Source organism: Schistocerca serialis, chromosome 1 (genome assembly GCF_023864345.2).
Source record: "Schistocerca serialis cubense isolate TAMUIC-IGC-003099 chromosome 1, iqSchSeri2.2, whole genome shotgun sequence".
Classification (NCBI taxonomy): domain Eukaryota; kingdom Metazoa; phylum Arthropoda; class Insecta; order Orthoptera; family Acrididae; genus Schistocerca; species Schistocerca serialis.
Genome location: NC_064638.1, coordinates 1135400784 through 1135414699, shown reverse-complemented (window position 1 = coordinate 1135414699; position 13916 = coordinate 1135400784). Strand labels below are relative to the sequence as shown.

At 39.3% G+C, this 13916-nt stretch overlaps 1 protein-coding gene across 2 annotated transcripts in view; it reads right to left on the bottom strand.

Annotated features, from left to right (window-relative positions):
- Nucleotides 1–246: 246 nt before the first annotated feature.
- The window catches only part of LOC126417294 (dynactin subunit 5), a 41059-nt gene continuing 27389 nt past the window's right edge, over nt 247–13916 (bottom strand). Inside the window, exons 3-4 of one of the 2 annotated variants that reach the window (XM_050085108.1) lie at nt 12010–12121; nt 247–2112 (exon numbers count right to left, since the gene is read on the bottom strand). In XM_050085108.1, coding sequence (XP_049941065.1) covers nt 1918–2112; nt 12010–12121 — 307 coding nt within the window. In that variant the 3' untranslated portion in view covers nt 247–1917. Of the gene's footprint in view, nt 2113–12008; nt 12122–13916 lie in introns of those variants that run through there. The other variant, XR_007575547.1, reaches the window with a different exon arrangement.

The window sequence follows — 13916 nt, the reverse complement described above, 5'->3', positions numbered from 1 at the left end:
ACAAACACACAAAGACTGGCTGCTAAATAGTCGTCATTTGTAACATTTGAAAACTTTGTGTTCAAGCTCCTTAATATAACTTCCTTCAGTACACATCGTCCTCCACATTTTGTACACTAAGAACACACACTTCAGATCATAAGATTTTCTTTTACAATAGTACTGAAAGGAAAGGCTTCAGCAGGTATTAAAAAAAAAGTTTTATATGTATGCTGCAGTAAGTAGTATGAATAAAAGTAGTATAAATATCAGTTGACTGTTTCATTTTATGAGATTTCTAGACCATTTGTAGAATTCCTCTACTGTTACATGAGCCTCTTCACACTGATTTGTTCTACAAGATTAAATAGCGTTTTTCATTATATATTGTATTTGAATGCCTAAAGCAGCAATTTTTACCAATGCATCTGATAAATTAGTGGAATATTTAACTTTATCCAGCCCCGTACCTTTAGTTGTAACACATTCATGTCACTAAGTATATGTGTCTGAACCAGTTTTTTATTCCACTAATTGATAATAATTTATAATGGAAAAATCATTCACTAAATACTCATGAGATGTTAATGGTATGATTCTGATAGAATATTAATGATATAGTTGTTAACATTGTCAGTTTTAGGTTCTTAAACAGTGTTTGGTATGTAAATCAAACATAAGCTCACCAGACAAAATATTAATCACTCCAACGCACAGACACAGACGAATCGTCACGCCTTTACAGGTGGTGCAGTGATCGAGTCATGTGCTCAACAGTGCAAGCACTGCCTCTCAGTGAGCTTGAGGCAGTAGTGATTAGTGAGACATTTATGTTTGAAGTGGACACTGTACATAAACATGGGTAAATGTAAGGGTATGACAGAGTGGCAAAAAGGGGCAATTGTGTTTGGCCATGCCCATGGTCATATCATGTGTGAAGTTACTGAATTTGTTTGTATTTCACAGCAGACTGTTGAACATGCCTACAGGCAGTGGTGTAATGCATGTTGCCACAAAACACATCAGAGTTGTGGTCACAGAACGATCCTGACTGAGAGGGATCGGAGACCCGTTTCAAAGCTTGTGAATCAAAATTGCTTCCAAACCCAGCAGTAATTGCCTCAGGCAGTGAATGAAGGTCCATCCTAGTCTGTCAGTGAGAGAACCTTCTGACAAGAACTGTATGAAATCAACATTCAGAGTCTGTCACCTCACAAGATGCCACTACTCATGCAAGCACATAATAATGACAACAGCACAGCACATCAGGCTGAAAGTGTGTGCCACTGGTCTTATGAACACTCCCCCACACTATTACATCTCGTCTGTACTGTAAAGTCACCTAACTTGCATCCCATTCAAAATCTGTGGGATATAGAACACCACGTAAAATACCGACATCAGCATCCCCACATCTGGTGGAATTGCAAGGTCAAATCCGCAGCAGGTGGCTTAATCTGGACGCTGTGTACCCCCACAACCCCATGGTCTCACTTTCTAATCAAATCCAGATAGTTTTTAGGTCCAGGCGTGGAATTACAGGGTATTAAATTTTGCTTCTTTTGTCCAGTGAGCTTAGTAATCTGCAGATTTCTTCCTGCGGCATAAACTGCTCAAAGAAGAAAAATTTCATAACTGATTGTAGCGTTCTTTCACACACACCTTTCAGTGTAAATGGACATATGTTAACGAAAAGAACTAAAATGAAACTACTATAAATAAAGGTAGAAAAACAAAATCGCTTTAACATGGCAGCAGACAAAAGTATCACAAAATTTTGGTGCAAATTCCTTGTAAGGAGAACTTGCACATCATTCCAATGTAACTGCTGTTATTTACACTTCAACTGTACACTTGAATTATATGAGTAAATATCAACTTTGAAGCAATCTTGTAACAGAAAAAGTGTCACACAGTAGGTTTACACAAATACATGTCTTATTTTGCTGGTAGAAAATGCTGATAATAATTTCGTGTAAATTCTATCATTAGATCCTGTGTACATTCTGGCAATTCACCAACACAGACACCAGGTGATCCAGCGTAGCGCGTAAATGATGGAACAACTGTTTCTGGTGGTAGTACAGTGTCATCTTCAATCATGCAGCAGTCTTTGAGAACACATCGTCTGCCCTGTAGAACACAAACATGAACTTACTTTTCTGTCTTTCGAATTACATTTGCAAGTGAAATGATATACAGACAAAGCATACGTGTGATAGATCATATGATAAAAAAGATGCCGACCATTGTCACTTTAATGATCATTGGACAGATGTACAGAGCTATAAGCCTGGACTTAGTATGTCAGTGTGATGTAGAATTATGGGATCACATATTACGACCTTTTTGACCTGCCATGGTAGCCGAGAGCACTAACGCGCCACTTCCTGGACTTGGGTAGGCGCATTGACCCCAGATCGAATCTGCCCGGTGGATTACTGACGAGGGCCGGTGTGCCAGCCAGCCTGGATGTGGTTTTTAGGCGGTTTTCCACATCCTGTTAGGTGGATACCGGGCTGGTCCCCACGTTCCGCCTAAGTTCCACGGCTCACAGACATCTGCACACCTTCGCACTATTCCATGGATACACTGGACACAGACAGATGGGGTACACTAACTCCGTCCCGAGGGGTACCGGGTGGCGGCAGGAAGGGCATCCAGCCACCCCTTAAAATTAACGTGCCGAATCTGATTAACCATGGCCAACCCTGCATAACCACGGAACAAGGCACAAGCGATAGATAGATAGATATTACAACCTTTTTGGAGACCAGAAATCTCATATGTGAGAATCAGCATGCAGCTATCTTCTGAAACACAGAAAGCTATTTTCAAGGGATCCAACAATCCAGTGGGTAGTGGTGCCTAGGCTAATACCATGTTCCTTGAATACTGAAAGAAGTTCCACACAATTCTAGTGAGCAACATATTATAGAACATTGGATCAACTTTGTCACTGGATTGCGGAGTTCCAAACAGATAGAACTCAGCACATTGTTCTTAAGGGGAAAATCATTTTATGTGAAACTAGCTTTGCTTTTACCCAATGGACAGTTTAAAGCCTTTATTGTACAGAATATATGTAAGTCACCTGGTGAACACAATCAGGAATTCTGTGAGGTCGTTTGTGGATGGTGCTGTTGCACAGAAACTAGAAGACATGCAGAGAACAAACACTTCGTGAATGGATTGGCACTTGACCTTGAATATTCACAAATGTAACATACCACACATAAATAGGTGCAAAGACTCATTATTGTCTGATTACGTTACTTGAGACAGTCACAATGGTACAAGGCATCTTGAGCAATTTAAACAGCTGTAGAAAAAACCAGTTGTAGAAAAAGCATATGACAGACTGAAATTCAGATGGATTCTAAGGAAAGGTAATTCATATATCTTACAGTGCCCTTGTTTAATCAAATCTTGAATATTGCACGTCACTTCGGGACCTTTACTGGGTTGGATTAACAGCAGAGAAAGGAAATATTTGAAAAAAACCAACACTTTTCATCATGGGTTTATTTAGGAAATGTGTTATCATTGCAAAGACACTCAAGCGGCTGGTTCTGCAAGAGAGGCACTGTGCTGCTAAAATTCTGAGAATGCATATTACAACCAAGTAACATATTACTTTCTCCTGTATGTCTCTCACAGAAGGATCACATCAGTACCTACATAGAAATTTGCCCTCAGCCGTCTATCACAGTGACTTAGATAGAGTATGGTCAAGGCTTTGAACTGTACTTCTTCAGTATTTTAACCATAACATGTCTTGATATGGTACGTAAATTAACCATAAGAAGAGCAGTGAAATGAGGTATAAGGAATTGGTACTGATAACTGTAAATACAACAAACTAAAAGTATGTTGGAAGTGTAAGAACTGGCTGCCATGCCTTAGGTGTTACATTGCCATCCCTCTCACTATGCAATGGGTGCTGAATATTAAAAAAAAACTCAACATTTGCAGATTTTTTTTTCCTTATGGATGGACACTTTTTTACTACAGTCAACACCAATACAGCAAAGTGTGAATATGTGTAATCAACAGAAATCATTTGATTAAAACATTATCTATTGAACTTATAACAAACTAAAAAGTGATGCGAAATGCTGCCTTAAGTGCCGACATTGAACTCACAATGAAATCATTTACTGACAACTGTAATGGCATATGTTAGGTTTACAGTAAATTACATAGATCAGTGTTAATCAGTCATCTACAGCACTGACATAGATCTGACAACAAAATCATCTACTACACATTCAAAGGCCATCTTTAGGTTTACGCCAAATGATGTGATGCAGTGAGAGTCCACCAATAGAACTGCATTCAAACTGATCTTGTATTCTGCCACAGCTAAGAGGTAAACGTGCAAATGTCTTAATACTTCAACAGCTGTCAACCAGTCTATGGGCAAGACAGTGCTGAGCTGTTCTAACAGTCAACAGTACTCAGGACACAACAAGCTTAGACTACTATGGCAGTCCATTGCAGTAAAATGGAACTAATTTTCAGCATTTGTGTTGAACACATACAGCTTGAATGCGGATCTAAGCAAATAGAGATATGGTACAAAATTCATTTAGTGTTGCTCTCTGAGTTTCTTGTGGCGGTGTGCATGACAATCTCTTCTTGGATTATGAGTTGTGTCACTTCAAATTAAAAAAACTCGATGATTTATTCGAAATGACACAGTCTGTAAAGCAAGAAGAGTGTTGAAATAATTACTGATGAAACACACTAATTTTGTGTATTACAGGTAACACTCTGTATTCATTTTGTTAAGCCATAAGAGAGTGGGTTGCTGGGAGTAGAAGAAGCAAGTTCTATTCTGCACAAAGACTGGCACAGGAAGAGAAATGGTTGCTGTCACCCTCAAACAATGCCTGTACTTTAGTCTTGTATGGAGCATCTCCTCTCACTTTTCGAAAAAGAGTTGCAGGTAATGCCCTCAATGGAGTAGGTACTGCTTCAGCACTCATTCTGGTAGTAAACATATTACTCCACCCGAACAGGCCTTGGAGAAGGCCAAATGATACTGATCAATCACCACGTCACCCTCAGCCAACAGACATCACTGGATGCAGATATGGAGGGGCATGTGGTCAGCACATTGTCCTGCCTGCTGTTGTCAGTTTTCTTGACCAGAGTAACTACTTCTCAATCAAGCAGTTATTCAATTGGTCTCACAAGGTCTAAGTGCTCCCTTCTTGCCAAAAGTGCTTGGCAGACTTGGACTGTCACCCATCCAAGTGCTGGTCACGTCAACAGCACAGAGCTACCACTACAGTCCTCATCATGAACATTGATATGGCAATTTTTTAAATCAATGCACCATTGCCTCACTCAGCGTTCACTCTTTATTCCTTTTCTATACACGCCACAAAGGTCCTGATACATTTCAAGTGGTTTGCAGTTTTTTGCCAACAAAAACATGATCACAGAACACACTTCACAAATGGCAGGATTTTCTATTGCAGCGCATATTTTAACACATCACAAGTAGCAGAGACACAGACCACATGCTACCACCACTAGATGTGTACTGAGTGTAGGAACATTATGGCATCAACATGGCGGCTGTAGCTCTGCCCACTGCCACACTTGACCATATTGTCTGTTACTTTATGGATAGCCCTCATATTATTTTTCCACGGAACTGTGTTAAAGACAGAATTATAAATTTCAGCACACACTGGTCATGGTCTGTTTTGGTACATGTAATGTGAACTTCAAGAAGCTGTTTTTGCCCTGTTAATTAACTTTAAATAAGTGCCATAATTGTTGGGAAATTTTGAGAATTCAATTCTGCTCTAGTGCACCAAGTACAACTTTTATGCTATATTTGTGCCCCACTTATCTATTTAGACTTAGTTTCTTGGCAAAACTTTGGTTTCTTTTCAGTTTGTGTTCATAGTAACTTTCTGATACTACCATCAAGCTTTCACTACAACAATTTTGTGATTGACATTTCAAAGTTGGGCACTAGTGACCAGCTACACACCATTCATAGTTGTTCCTCAGCCGCCAAATGCTTGCTGTGTTTTGCACGTGCATGCAGAGCCTTGTCAAGTGCGACTGCCTGCATACTTTCAACACTGTCTCCAGGTACTGCAATCTGTCAGTCACAAACATATTTTATTCAAGACATAACTTGCAGTGAATCTTTCTGATTCAACATTGCCTTTTGTAACATACATCTGAAAGTTGAGCCCTTCACATTTTCAGTCCCTTAGTTGAAAGTTTGCTTTTGGTTTTGTATTTACTAATAAGTTACTTGTTACATTCTATAAACAAAGCTATGTTCTGTACCTATTAGATATCTTTTAATCAAATTTACATGGAGAATAATAATCAAAATGATGAAATTAGAAAAATTCAGACCCAGAGTTCTATAGATGGTATTTCATCTCTAGCACCATTCACAAGTGGAACAAGAAGAGTAAATGACAACAGTAAACTGTGCTTCCTGCATCACAGCCACTTGTTGACTTGCAGAAAACAGGTGAAAGTGTAGGTTAGCCTGTAAACTTTTTATTGAATGCTCCACTCCCAACTTCTAAATCTATAGAAGTTGGGAGACTTTGGTCACATAATATTTTGTATCTAGCCACCGCCAGCATTAGCGATCAGGCAATGCTGTATACAGCAGCACTGTAATAGCCACTGTTGAAGGCCATTTTACAGTTTGCTGTGCTGTAATGAGTTTGGGCTGTTAGTACTGGAATAGGTGATGAAGCAATATCAGTCCAATGTAAGTATTGTCTACAACACTTTTTGGAAAAGAAAGCTCATTATCCACAGTGAGGACAGAGGCTCAGTACAAAGTCAAACTACAGTCATTGCCTGAGAGAGACAGGAGATGCTATCTCTGCATTATACCTCTGCCTGTGCAAGTCCTGTATGTAGGATAGGACTTGTTTCTTCCACTTCACTACCCTCTAATAGTATTCAACAAAAAATTACATACTGTATTTCCTGTCCTCCTCAGGGGACACCGCCGTAACGTAGCACTGTCCGTTCTCTGGATCCGAAGGGCTATCCAGCAGTAGCTTAGCTACCAGAAGGGTCACCCAAACCGGACAGGCCAAAGGGGAGGAGCCAGACAAAGTGTGTCCCACCACAGCCTATCGCTCCCCCTTTCCTAACCCAAACCTGTCCTCACCATGTCATTCTCCTGTCATTTCCTGTTATATGTATAAGACCTCAACAGCGGAGAAAGAGTCTTTCGGAACGGTGAAGCTTCCGGAAGAGGCACCTCTTCTCTTTGGGTACAAAAAGAGTACAAGTAGTGACTGTACCCCAGAGTGATGGCTACAGACAGTGTCTGACTCATAGTTTGTGGCTGATTTTATGCTGGGCAACCTACTGCTTATGTGGAAATAAATGGGAAACTAACACATTACATTCCCAAGCAGTACATGGTATGGCTCACCATGTGAAAGATTGCGGAGTTAAAACTTCTCTCATTTGGATACCCGAGAGGAGAACACATTGAGAGTAGACATATTGAAAGGAAGAAAGGGACAATGAATGAATGAAAGATAAGGATTGGTACATGGAATGCGAGGACACCACTGCAAGCAGGAAAGTTAGAGAATGCAAAGCAGGAGATGAAAAGGAACAGATTAGACGCCATTGGTTTGTGTGAAATGAGATGGGGAGAAAGAAAGTGGAGATTATAAACTCTTTTACTCAAGAGAAATCAAGAGTGGTGAAAACGGAGTAAGAATATTGATAGGGCAAAAGCTGAAAAATAAGGTAATGAAGGTACAATATATTGATGGAAGACTGATGATGACACGACTGAAGGGTAGTTCAAAAGATTTGGTGTTAATACAGCTGCCAACCAGCCAGCATAGAGATGAGGAAGTGGAAGAATATTATGAGAAAATACAAGAACCCACTGAAAAAGAAAATAGAAATGCCTGCATTATCATCATGGGGGACTGGAATGCAGTGGTGAGTGAAGGAAGAGAAGAAGATACAATAGGGAAATTTGGATTACGAATAAGAAATGAGAGGTGAATGACTAAGTAGTTTCTGTAAAGAAAATTCATTAGCAGTGGGTAACACACTATTTGAACACCATAAAAGGAGATGTTACACATGGATATCAAATTTGAGTAGGGAAAGATATCAGATGGACTACAATCTGATACAAAAAAGGTTTAGGAACTGTTTGAAGAATGCCAAAGCTTATCCAGAAGCAGATATAAATTCAGACCACAACCTAGTAGTGGAGAAATAAAAGTGAAGTTGAAAAAAGTCTGGAGAGGGAAAGCAAAAGAAAGACTAAACATAGAAAGACTCAAAGAGGTAGGAAAGGCATCAGATTCAGAAAACAGATTTATGGAAAAATGGGACAGACATAGTGTTGATGAAAGTGTTAATGACAAATGGATAAAAATGAGGGAAGGACTCATGGACTCTGCCAAAGAAGTACTGGGAATTACAGTATCCCATAGGACCAGGAAAGAATGGATAACAGAACAGCTCGTGGTCGTGCGGTAGCGTTCTTGCTTCCCACGCCCGGGTTCGATTCCCGGCGGGGTCAGGGATTTTCTCTGCCTCGTGATGGCTGGGTGTTGTGTGATGTCCTTAGGTTAGTTAGGTTTAAGTAGTTCTAAGTTCTAGGGGACTGATGACCATAGATGTTAAGTCCCATAGTGCTCAGAGCCATTTTTGATAACAGAACACATGTTGAAAAAGGTGGAGAAAGTGGAAAAATGTAGAAACTGAAGAAGGCAAAAAGAGGTACAGGAAACTGAATAATGAATTAAAAAGAAAGGGAAAAATAGATGGTTTTGAACAGATGGCAAGAATATATTGAATGTCTGTATAAAGGCAATGAAATACAAAGTGAAATTAAGGTTGAAGAGGAGCAATATGTGCCGGAAGATAGAAAGAGATTCACCATCTTGGAAGTAGAAGTAGAAAAGGTGCTGAAGGAGATGAAGAATAGGAAGGTATGTGAAATTGATGATTTGCCTGCAGAACTGTTTAAGAGTCTGGGAAACAAGGCAAGAAAAGAAATAGTCTACCTCTGTAATGAGATATATGACAAAGGGGAATGGCCTGAGGACTTCCTTGCAACAGGTATGATACCAATAGAGAAAAAGAGAAACACTAAAAAATGTGAAGAGCATAGGGCCATTAGTCTAATGTCTCATGCAGCTAAAGTGTTGCTGAGAATGTTGAATAGGAGGCTATATGGCACGCTGGATACAGGGATTGCAGAGGAGCAGTTCGGATTTAAAAGAAGAAAAGGAACAAGAGATGCTATTGGCCTGTTAGGAACTATAGGGGAAAGATATATGGTAAAAGATAGAGAAATCTTTGCTGTTTTTATACATTTAGAAAAGGCTTTTGACAGAGTTCAGTGGAACAAGCTGGTGAATATTCTGAAGAGGAAAGGTGTAGATTGGCAAGAGAGACAACTGATACCGAATCAGTATATACACCAGAAAGTAAGGGTAAGGATTGGAAATGAAATGTCAGAAGGACGCAGCACTAGACGAGCTGTTAGACAAGGTTGTTGCCTTTCCCCACTGTTGTTTAATGCATATCTTGAAGAGATTATTGAGAAAGGCTTAGATGGGAAAAGAGGAGTATGTATTGGTGGAAAGAATAGAATGTGTAAGATTTGCTGATGACATGGTATTAGTGGCAGAAAGTGAATAACGTGCTGAAAGAACCGAATGAAGGTTGTGTGGAATAAGGGATGAAAATAAACACAGCAAAAACAAAGAGGACAGTCATCAGAACAAGACTCCAGACTGTCCAATATTAAAATATGACAAGCTACCATTAGCCAAGTAAGTGCATTTAAATATCTTGGAAGCACAATAACTGAAGATCTGAGATGTCACCAGGAGGTGAAAACTCGAATTACCACAGTGAAGGAGGCATTCAGCAAAAAGAGGAGACTCTTATGTGGCAAATTAGATGAAGGTCTAAGGAAAAGGTTTGGCAAATGTCTTGTCTAGAGTGTGGCACTATGGGGCTGAAACATGGACACTGAGACAAGAGGATGAAAAAAGGTTAGAAGCATTTGAGGTGTGGATGTGGAGGAGAATGGAGAGGATGGGCTGGATGGAAAGAGTGAGTAATGAAAGAGTATTGGAAAGGGTTGGTAAGAGAATCATGGATCATATTTTGTGGTCATACATAATGACCTTTCTAGGCTCTGAGAAGCTCATCTGCAGAAACCAGCACGGTTTTAGGAAACAGCGGTCATGCGAGACACAGTTGGCCCTCTTTGTGCATGATACTGGCTCCCAGGTTGATGCCATATTTCTCGACTTTCAAAAGACGTTCGACTCAGTTCCACACTGTCGCTTGCTACAAAAAGTGCGTGCTCCTGGTCTATCCACTGACATATGCGGTTGGATAGAAATTTTTCTAACAGACAGGGAGCAGTATGTTGTCCTGGTCAGAGTAACTTCAACAGAAACAAGAGTAACTTCAGGTGGGCCCCAGGGCAAAGTAATAAGTCCTCTGCTTTTTACAATTTACATAAACAATCTGGTTTATGGTATTGACAGCGGCCTTAGACTGTTTGCTGATGATGCTGTAGTCTACAGGAAAGTAGTATCACACGAAAGTTGTGAACAAATCAATGAGGATTTGCAGAAAATAAATGTGTGGTGTAATGACTGGCAGTTATCTCTCAATATTAGTAAGTGTAATCTACTGCGTATAACAAGGCGAAAATCCCCATTAATATATGAGAACAAAATAAATGATCAGTCTTTGGAAGCGGTAACATCAGTCAAGTATTTGGGCATGACTATTCAAAATGATCTCAAATGCAATGATCAGATTACACAAGTAACGGGTAAGGCAAACTCTAGATAGCAGTTTATTGGTAGAATCCTGAAGCAATGCAGTCCTTCAACAAAGGAAATAGCTTAGCTTACAATATGTTAGTTCGTCCAGTCTTAGAGTATTGTTCGTCTGTATGGGACCCTTACCAGTTGGGTCTGATTCAAGAGATTGAGAAGGTCCAAAGAAGAACGGCAAGATTCGTGACTGGTACATGAGAGCATTACAAGTCTCATAGAAAGTTTGAAGTGGGGCATACTCGCAGATAGATGATACGCTAAACAGAAGGGGCTGCTCTCTAAATTACGAAATCCAATCTTCACCCAGAATGTAGAGCATATATTATTATCACCACCTTTCAAATCGCGTAATGATCATCATTCAAAGATAAGGGAAATAAGAGCTTGTACTGAAGCAATCAGACGGTAATTTTTCCCTCGCGCAATCCGCGAGTGGAACAGAGGGGGGGAAAAATGACTTTGGAACGAATTGTGCCCTCCGCCACACACCGCTTGGTGGCTAGCAGAGTATATATGTAGATGTAGATGTAGAAAATGTCTGCTGAAGGTTATAAGAGAAAGGAAAAAGAACTGGATGGGGCATTCATTGAGAAGGGAGTGCTTCCTAGCAAATGCTTTGGAAGGACTGGTTTGTGGGAGAAGACTGAGAGGAAGAAGTAGATACAAGATGATAGATGATGTAAAGGGAAGAGGAAATTATGTAGACCTGAAGAGGATGGCAGAAGACCGGACAGCCTGGAGAACTACTATGTGAAAACCTGCCTTTTGGCAGAACACTAATGATGATGATGAATTTCCTGTAACATAAAAATTATTGTGTTTCATTAGTAATTATTTCAATATGGAAGAACTATATTTGCTTAAATTCTATACATGTTAAAAACAAGTGGTGCATATTAACTGTTTGATTGCAATGGGCTGCCAGAGTAGTCTGAACCCACTACATCCTAAGTGCTGCTGAGTAGCACAGCAGGTCAGCGCTGACGTGCCCAAGGATTAGCTGACTGCTGTTGAATTTTTGAGACATCGTTTATTTATTTTCAGAAATACTTTCCAACATACACTGAATCCTTAGTTATCAAATTTATTGAAGTATGCCAACTATTTGGAAAACAAGCACTAATGTAAAACACTACACTGTCAACTACTGTTTGTAATTTTATACCATACTCACAATAACACAGTTTTTGCCGATGTAAACATATGAACCAACATTTGCTGCATTTACCACTGAGCGTTCACCAACAAACACATGATCACCCATGTGTATTGGGAAAAAGGCCACACTGTAATTAAAGTGGTATTTATTAGTTCACTGACTTAACAATGATTCACACACATGTATATGCTACTGTTATAAACAGATGATCAAGACATGCCAAATTTACAAAGATCTTAAAAGAATACGGAACATGTTTTCATCCTATGACAGTAGTGTTCAATATGACCAAGAAGTGAGGCCTTTTAGTGTTCAATGGCTATAACATGTGCTCATGACAATCTGTGTACCACTGAGCTCCAAATCAATTTTAACATTGTAGATATCACATACGAGACATAATATATGTCACTGATAATGAGCTGTATGCCAGAATACCATTCTGAAAATTATATGTATCTTACATGCACGTCATGGTATACAGCACACCAGGCATACAAGATTTTCGTAATATGCATCATCTGGAACTAATAGTCTAAAGTAGTCAATCAGATGTCAGAACTTTGTCACACCCTTAGTCATCATATCAGTGGTATGATCTATTAAGATATTTTCCACAAATATTTTAGTTCAGTCAGTCTTCTCTCTAACAGAAAATGGTTTATGTGACCCTTATATTAACTTATTTTTTACAAATCTATCACTCCTTTATTGTCACGCAAAAGATGGATAGCACCATCTTCAAAAAATGGAGATGAACTCATTAATATTTGCAGTTATAATGCCTTTAGACATGATGAAGTCAATGCCAGGTGCTGAAAGAACTACTGTTTGTTGTTCCTGGCTGATCCAGAAGATGACTGCTCCATATTCTGTTGCATATTTTTCATCTTCAGAATCTTCTGCCCAATCTACATCACAATATTTAACCATGTGGAGGCCATCTTCTTTCATGACATGTTCTTTCATGTCTTTGATCACTTTGAGATAATCCCAAATCATCTACACTGCTCACCATACCAGGATTATTACTGGATGGACTTATAGCAACAGCATATACACAAGATTCAGTCTGGTCACAGAACTGTGCATGTCTGAGATTACAAACATGTTCTCTATAAAGAAGATTCCTCATTGCTCCTCTTTGGTCTTCAGTTTTAAAACCAAATCAATGGGCAAGGGGTTGATTTTTGCATTGTGGTACTGAGATAAAATTACAGTATTTAATCCTGTGCTTACCCAGAATTTGCTTCACATAATGAGCCCTCTCTCATAATGTCTTAGCAGGTTCCAATTTCCCCAGGATCCACAAATTCGAATTTTTCATCCAGCTTCTCTTGAAAACTTTTCTCCTGTTAGGAATCACTAAAAAAAATCTGTGTCAACTGCAATGTTGACATTTTCTTTGTTCAATTTCCATTATAAACACAAGGATCTGCACTTGATATCTTGAAATTCAGAGTTATCAGTATTATGTCCAGCATTAAGACTCCAGCAATGGCCTCCTCAGTTCAAACCACAAATTACCTTTTTCAGTGTGTAGTCACTTATATCTTTAATTCTTTTAGTAATTAAACTGAATTCCATAATTTTCCCAAGAGCGTGCAGCTCTACTGTATGGTTAAAAAATGATAGCGTCCTATTGGCTACAACATTCCTGAGGTAAAATATTTTCCAAATTGTATCTCCATGTGGGGACTACTCAGGAAGTCACTATCAACAAAAGAAAAACTGGCATTCCACGGGTTGGAGCATGAACTCTTGGATCCCTTAGTCGGGCAGGTAGGCTAGAAAATTTAAAAAATAAAATGGATAAGTTGAAGTTAATAAGACTTATGGTCCGGTGTGTACATGGTTACAAACACAAAATCTGACAGGGGTAATGCTGGAGTAGGTCTAATGATGAATAACAAAGCAGGAAT